The sequence below is a fragment of the Entelurus aequoreus genome, linkage group LG05 (assembly GCF_033978785.1).
Source record: "Entelurus aequoreus isolate RoL-2023_Sb linkage group LG05, RoL_Eaeq_v1.1, whole genome shotgun sequence".
Lineage (NCBI taxonomy): Eukaryota > Metazoa > Chordata > Actinopteri > Syngnathiformes > Syngnathidae > Entelurus > Entelurus aequoreus.
The window spans coordinates 20,365,985-20,374,485 of NC_084735.1; the positions used below are offsets into that span (position 1 = coordinate 20,365,985).

Sequence of the window (8,501 nt, forward strand, 5' to 3'; positions counted from 1 at the left end):
TCTTACCCAACAATGTTAGTATTTGAATATTGTTACTTGAAGACTTATTCCTGGTTACAATTATACTGTTAAGAAAGTATTGTCTTATATTTTGCCTAAAATGAGAATGCATCATAATCAGTGGCGGCTGGTGAATTTTGTTTTAGGTGGGGCTGAAAGTTTGTAAACCAAACCCCTGTAGGGGCGTCATCCTCCCCTGGAAGATTTCTTTGTGATTCTCACATACAAATATTGAAGCTCTTTGCTCCTTCTCAACTCTGTGGTTATATTATTTTCATGAAATACAACCAATAGTATGTTAATGTTTGTTTTTGCAAATGTGTTTATTCTGTAAAGGAATGAGTTAAATGTTTAAAATTGTTTAAACTATTAAAATGACTGGTTAATAGTGCTATTATGAATTGCAATGTCAGCACTATTTTTTCCCCTGCAATTTCAAATGCACTTGTTTTAATAAATAAATACAGCGTTTTAAAAGCATACACAATCTGTGTAAAAATATTAGTCCGTGGTTAAAAGGACTTGAAAGGACCCGAAACTCAAAATGCAGGACTTGGGACTTGACTTGAGACTTTCTAGTCTTGACTTTGGACTTGACTCGGGACTTGCATGTCTTGACTCGGGACTTGACTCGAGACTTGAGGGCAAAGACTTGAGACTTACTTGTGACTTGCAAAGCAATGACTTGGTCCCACCTCTGTTAAATAGATGATAAATAATTATGATATGAATAAATGTAACGATCGGCATAAAATTCAATGTAACGAAGTAAAAGTAGGCACAATTTAAATAAAAAACATCATAATGTAAATGATTGTTTAAAAAACAAATGCGTCATGTTATAAGATACAATCTTCAGCTTTCGTGAAGGTCGCTGCATTTAAGGTGACTTAAACAAGCATATTGCAGTCAATGTTTGGCTTTACCGTGTCTAATTTCACTTTCACTTTCTTTGATATTCTGCCACCAGAAGCGTCTGCCTCACACTTTTCCCCCACGTTCAGCACTTTGGCCACAGCGAGTCAATCGCATGGATGCTTTCTGCTGACTTTTTACTCAGGATGAAACTTCCTGATGTAACCCTGGCCGGGAATCGAACCCATACGAGGCAGAAGCGTGTCCCGTTACCACACCAGGGACGCCTCACGCAATAATGGAGGTGAAAGTTAAGACGTGAAATAAAAAGAAGTGAGGATGTCCTGCGGTGTAGCGACTTTATGTCTATCAATCATTATTTGTATTGATGCTTTCTTGAGAGGACTACAATACGATCACTGATTGGATGTTCCAGCCCTGTCATTACTTTTAACTCTAAATCTCACCTTCATTCCTCTTTCTTTCTTTTCTTTCTAAGTTTGGCGGCAAACTTGACACACGTTTTGTTTGTCAAGTCACGTGATTTCCCAGAAAAGCCACACAAGCATTTACCTGACGTGGCCACAAGGGGCGCTCTCTAGTGAGTCCAGTAGAAGACTTCTTGTTAGTTGACTGCTGCCACTTTTCTGTTCAGAATAGCGTTTCGTCTTCCCTAGTAACAGTGACGCTGCAGAATGCTGACTCCTAATTGGCTCAGGTGGAGCATTATTAAAAGAGCCTCGACATTTCCTGGTTCATTTTTCCTGTTTGCGAGTCAAGCGAGTGTTCGTCACTTTTGTCTTTCTCTGCGGGATTAAAAGTGGCAAACATCTTTTTGTTTCGTGCTGACATCATGAACTTGTTTTTATTCTTTCTTCTGGTCGTGCAAATGCACAACGTGACGCCTGGTAAGTCCTTTTTATAAGTTTATAAATTATTATTCATAAATCCTCTTTGTGCCTTTACTTATTTGACTTCTGGGAGTTTCTATTACTTATTAATTATATCAATTCTTATATTTTTCAAGCTCTTTATTACTTACTTGGTTCGGCACGGAAGTGTCAGAAACTAATCAAGTGTAGTAACACCATCCCGCCACAAGGTGTCAGTAAGAGTCGACATCAAATGGGCAGAACAGGTTGTGTTCAACTTTGTTGTACTTTTTATTCAGCCTCCATTGTAGAAAATATATGTTTATTTTCAAAATGTTCAAACTGTCAACAGATGTCCAATAATAAAATGTTAGTGATATTATTAATGTGTTGTATTCGTCATAGAACACCATGTGAGTCTCGACTGTGATATCTAGCAGTGTTTGATGTTCACTTTAACACGCGAAGTCCCAGAGAAGGGTCAATTGACACTTTTACCTAGAAAACACACAAGAGGGTCATTTGACCCCTAGTCCCCCCTGTGGACACTCCTTTTGTTATGAAAATGTGGCTGTTAGTGGCACACGGCAGGGGGCCACTTGAGCCTGTGTGGGGGAGGGGACCTTACAGCTCAAGCTTTAGTTCTGAGGTAGGTTGTGTGTGTTTTTGCAAGGATCAACAGAATGAAGGGATCAACACTCTGACATTTATTGTTAAAAAAAATACAAAACAAAACATATTTACAAAGAATGAAAAAGCAACTGTTTTCCCAGTTTTGGTGTGGAGGGTTGTTGCAGAAGCAATTGTTATTTTTGTGTGCCAAAAATAGTTTAAAAAAAAAAATTTACAAAGAAAAAAGCATATTTACAAAGAATGAAAAACCATGTCCATGTAAACGTGACTGACATACATTTGAGCAGTCACTCACAATCCTGGCACTGCCATTGCTCCTTTCGGCATTTCCCACATGTATAATTTTTCTGTCTACCTAGACAAACTGCCCCTAACAGCCTCATTACCATAACAAAATGAGTGATTAGTGTATTCGGGAAAAGCGTCGGGCCAAATGACCCCTCTCTGGGTCTTCTAGGTAGACAGAAAAATGCTGGGACTTCTAGTGTTAAGACCCGACTGAAGACTGAATGAGCTCAAATATTCACAGTGCAAGATTGTTGAACATGAAACAAAATAATAAAAAGTCATCTTGTTGTTGTGTTCTTCTTTCAGTGATTCACACGCTGCAGTGTTTCCACACTGCATCCTCTCAAGTTCCAAACTTCCCAGAGTTTGTGAGTGTTGCTTATGTTGATGGAGTTCAAATTTCTCACTATGACAGCAACAGCAGGAAAGCAGAAGCCAAACAGGACTGGATGAACAAAATCACAGCAGAGGAACCAAAATACTGGCAGAGACAAACAGAGATCAATGTTGGTAATGAGATTAGGGGCAAAAACAACCTTGAAGTTCTTAAGAAGCGTTTCAACCAAACTGGAGGTTTGTTTATGTTGAACTTTCTACTACTTAAATATATTTGATGTACTCTTTTTATACTGTAGTAAAACACACATTACTGCACTGATACTTGTCTCTGTCCATCCCATAATAACCTACACAAATACTGTGTGTGTGTGTGTGTGTGTGTGTGTGTGTGTGTGTGTGTGTGTGTGTGTGTGTGTGTGTGTGTGTGTGTGTGTGTGTGTGTGTGTGTGTGTGTGTGTGTCACTCTGCTTTACAACACTTTGTGTGTCTCAGGTGTTCACATTGTCCAGTGGATGTCAGGATGTGAATGGGATGATGAGACTGATGAAGTTAAAGGTTGGCATCAGCATGGTTATGATGGAGAAGATTTCATGTCGTTGGACATGAAGACATGGACATTTACTGCAGCAAAACAACAAGCTTTCACCTCCAAACTCAAGTTGGACCAGAACAAACATCTACTAGACTACCATAAGTATTACTACACTGAGCTATGTCCTTCTTACTTGAAGAAGTATGTGAACAATGGGAAGGAGGTCCTAACGAGAACAGGTAGAAACACACCATGTACTTTCACCTTTTAACTTGTTAGCACTCCCCCTATAGGAACATTACTGACATTACACTCTGTCTCTTTATATTATTTTCTCTTTTTTCTCACCTTCTCTCCATCTTTACCTCCTTCCACTCTCTCACTCCATCTTTACCTCCACCCACTCTCTCACTCCATTTTTACCTCCATTCTCTCCTTCTCTCCATCTTTACCTCAATCCACAACTTCTCTCCATCTTTACCTCCATTCTCTCCTTCTCTCCATCTTTACCTCCATCCACACATTATCTCCATCTTTACCTCTATCCACACCTTCTCTCCATCTTTACCTCCATCCACACCTTCTCTCTATCTTTACCTCCATCCACACCTTCTCTCCATCTTTACCTCCATCCACACCTTCTCTCCATCTTTACCTCCATCCACTCCTTCTCTCCATCTATACCTCCATTATCACCTTCTCTCCATCTTTACCTCCATCCACACCTCTCCATCTTTACTTCCATCCACACCTTCTCTCCATCTTTACTTCCATCCACTCCTTCTCTCCATCTATACCTCCATTATCCCCTTCTCTCCATCTTTACCTCCATCCACACCTCTCCATCTTTACCTCCATCCACACCTTCTCTCCATCTTTACCTCCATCCACTCCTTCTCTCCATCTATACCTCCATTATCACCTTCTCTCCATCTTTACCTCCATCCACACCTCTCCATCTTTACTTCCATCCACACCTTCTCTCCATCTTTACCTCCATTCTCTCCTTCTCTCCATCTTTACCTCCATCCACACATTATCTCCATCTTTACCTCTATCCACACCTTCTCTCCATCTTTACCTCCATCCACACATTATCTCTATCTTTACCTCCATCCACACCTTCTCTCCATCTTTACCTCCATCCACACCTTCTCTCCATCTTTACCTCCATCCACACCTTCTCTCCATCTTTACTTCCATCCACTCCTTCTCTCCATCTTTACCTCCATCCACACCTTCTCTCCATCTTTACCTCCATCCACTCCTTCTCTCCATCTATACCTCCATTCTCACCTTCTCTCCATTTTTACCTCCATCCACACCTTCTCTCCATCTTTACTTCCATCCACACCTTCTCTCCATCTTTACTTCCATCCACTCCTTCTCTCCATCTTTACCTCCATCCACTCCTTCTCTCCATCTTTACCTCCATCCACACCTTCTCTCCATCTTTACCTCCATCCACACCTTCTCTCTATCTTTACCTCCATCCACACCTTCTCTCCATCTTTACTTCCATCCACTCCTTCTCTCCATCTTTACCTCCATCCACACCTTCTCTCCATCTTTACTTCCATCCACTCCTTCTCTCCATCTATACCTCCATTCTCACCTTCTCTCCATTTTTACCTCCATCCACACCTTCTTTCCATCTTTACTTCCATCCACTCCTTCTCTCCATCTTTACCTCCATCCACTCCTTCTCTCCATCTTTACCTCCATCCACACCTTCTCTCCATCTTTACTTCCATCCACTCCTTCTCTCCATCTTTACCTCCATCCACACCTTCTTTCCATCTTTACCTCTATCCACACCTTCTCTCCATCTTTACCAACATCCACACCTTCTCTCCATCATTACCTCCATCCACACCTTCTCTCCATCTTTACCTCCATCCACACCTTCTCCCCACGTTGTCTTCTGTTCACACGTGACATCACTTCCTGTGCAGAGCTTCCAGAGGTGTTCCTCCTCCAGAAGACGCCGTCCTCTCCGGTCAGCTGCATGGCGACAGGTTTCTACCCCGACCGTGCCGACCTGTTTTGGAGGAAAGACGGCGAGCAGATCTTCGAGGACGTGGAGCACGGAGAGATACTCCCCAACCACGACGGAACCTTCCAGATGTCGGTGGAGCTGAAAGTGGAGGTGACGGCCGACGTGGAGGGCAAGTACGAATGTGTGTTTCAGCTGTCTGGCGTCGAGGAGGACTTGGTCACCAAGCTGGAGAGAAGAAGCATCCTGAGCAACGCAAGCCATGAAGGTGAGAAAGACACATTTAGTTGGAGATGTTTCCCATCACAAGTCCACCTGTCACCATTATTGATCCATGTCACCATGACAACGCTTGACGTCTGTATGCAAAGTAGTCATGAAGGTTTCCTCTTCATGCTTTGTCACTCCACTTGTGCTTTTTTGCTCTCCACAGACAACTTGAGCGTCGCCCTCGCTGCCACGGCGGCGGTCGTCGCTGTGGCGGCCGTCCTGGCGGCCATCATCATCGTCATGGTCAGGCGTCACAGAAACAGACAAGGTGAGGGACACCAAATGTCCTCTGTCTTCTTCTTCTTCTTCTCGGTGCACTCGGTCCAGGCCGTGAGTTGATGCTTTCATCCGGACTGCAAAGGTGCGGCCATGTTTTAGTTGCCTTCCAGCCAAACACTCAAAGATCCACAGAGACAGAGCGCACACTCTCACATAGAAACACGGCGTGACGTGAGGGAAAAGTCAATTTCACCTTGTTTCTCTTTCATTTCAGCCCAGTACGATCCAGCTCGTAAGTAAAACATCTTTTCTTTGAGCCGCAAGAAACAAAGCCGTGGTGAAGCGTCACTCGCATGGAGGTCTGATGTGGACGTTTGTTACAAGTTTAGCCTGAAAATCCCAACTTGAGCTGACTCCTTCACAATAAAAGACCCTCCTGTGAGCACACGCAATACAAAGTGTGGCATATCTCACTTTTGACATGAGTCCTCATGATGAGGATCAGCCAAATGAGACATCAAGTGTGCTGACTCATCAAGAAGGTATCCTAGTCAGGAAGTAGAAGAGCAGCACTCTGCTTCTTCATGTTTCCAAGTCACACCTCAAAGATCTGATGTGAGTGACGAGGCACCTTCTGGATGTTCTTCCTTCACCGTTTGCGTTTGTCCCGCAGCTCGCCACGGCGGCGTGGAGCTCCCCGAGATCGTGGCGGCTGAAGGCTGAGTTAGCTCACATGGACTGTCTGCATCTCCAAATGTTCAACTTGGATTCATGTGCTTCTGTTGGGAATGTGCGGAGTCATCTTCTTCCTCCAGGATGCTTTGTGCACTGGAACACAGAGAGATGTCTCCATCGCTGAGGGACGTCATCACACTCGGAGATGTGCTTTGTTCTTCATCCGACTGCTCCTCACGCTATTCCATGCATTCTTCTTTGGCCGTTAAAATACTTTTAAGATCAAACGTTGGTGGCTATAAAATCATTCGGGGCTCACGTTTCATTGCCTTGACATCATGACGAGGATTTAATCTTTCTTTGAATCGTTGCCGCTTATGATCAATATCACATTGTGTCACATCTCCGTCAATAAATCCGTTTGTTCTCCATTCGCCTCGCACTGGTTTCATCAACGGTTACACCACCGCCATGGGCAAGACCAAAGAGCTGCCCAAGATTGTAGACCTGCACAAGACTGGAACGGACTACAGCGCTCGGCTAGTGCAAATGCAGACGTAATGTCCTGTTCATTTTCTTAATACGTGCTTTTATTTTGGCACCAATCAAACAGGACGTGGTGTGAAAGAGACGGCCAGTATATCACGATTCCTGCTTTCAAGGAGTGCGGACGCGTCTGTGTTTGCTCCTGCTTGCTTACTGCTGTATTCGCTTTTTAATCATTCTACAAGTCTTGGATATCTTTTTTGTTCCTTTTCTTTGAAGTAAACCGAACAAAAACTTGGTCAAAAGATTTCAGTGTGCGTCTAAATGCCTTTTGTGCACATTCAACAATACCGCAATAATAATGATAACTTACATGGCCGTATATTTAATATTTTGTTATATTTTATTGAAATTCAGCTTTAAATAATATCTTTCATTGCATATCGATGTATCCGTGCTCAATTAGTTCCACTTAGAGGAAGAGGTGGCAAAATGGCTATTTTGATAGGAAAGGTCGCTGAGCTCAAGATGAAGAGGCAGATTTGTGGTCAGTTTGATTTTATTCAGTGAAACTCCATCAAATCACACAATATGCTCATCTGATCCAACAAGGAGACTGTCTTGTCTTGTCTTTGTGCTTAGAAGAAAATCCACATTAGCCTCATGAAAAATAGGGAATGAACTGGAGTCTCACTGGTTCTTCGCTTGGTATGTCTCTGTTTCAGCAAGCACTTCATTCTATCATCACACTACACTTTAATTTTGTTTTTATTTAGTCATTTGACATGCATTTTATTTCCACTCTGTTGATTGGCCGAAATGCATCAACTTTTCCCTGTGAAATTGTCTCATGAATCATTTGGGGATAACGACTGTGTAGACCATGGGTGTCAAACTCTGGCCCGCGGGCCAAATCTGGCCCGCCGTGTAATTTCATTTGGCCCTTGAGGCAATATCAAATTAACATTAGAGCTGGCCCGCCGGTAACACCACATTCACCGCTAATACTCATACTTGCCAACCCTCACGATTTTCAGTGCCCCTCTCGAAAGTCTCCCGGGGCAACCATTCTCCCGAATTTCTCCCGGACAACAATATTGGGGGCGTGCCTTAAAGACACTGCCTTTAGCGTCCTCTACAACCTGTCGTCACGTCTGCTTTTCCTCCATACAAACAGCGTGCAGGCCCCTGTCACATGATAAATGCGGCGTCTACGCACACATAAGTGAATGCAAGGCACACTTGATCAACAGCCATACAGGTCACACTGAGGGTGGCGCATTAACAACTTTAACACTGTTACAAATATGCGCCACACTGTGAAACCACACCAAAC

At 43.1% G+C, this 8,501-nt stretch overlaps 1 protein-coding gene across 1 annotated transcript; it reads left to right on the plus strand.

Annotated features, from left to right (window-relative positions):
- Window positions 1–1,482: 1,482 nt before the first annotated feature.
- Window positions 1,483–7,425, plus strand: LOC133650282 (class I histocompatibility antigen, F10 alpha chain-like). The gene is made up of 7 exons (XM_062047361.1): window positions 1,483–1,763; window positions 2,955–3,221; window positions 3,480–3,758; window positions 5,475–5,783; window positions 5,949–6,053; window positions 6,279–6,296; window positions 6,678–7,425. The coding sequence occupies exons 1-7, from the start codon at window positions 1,709–1,711 to the stop codon at window positions 6,725–6,727; spliced, it is 1,083 nt and encodes a 360-aa protein (XP_061903345.1). The 5' UTR covers window positions 1,483–1,708; the 3' UTR covers window positions 6,728–7,425.
- Window positions 7,426–8,501: the final 1,076 nt, after the last annotated feature.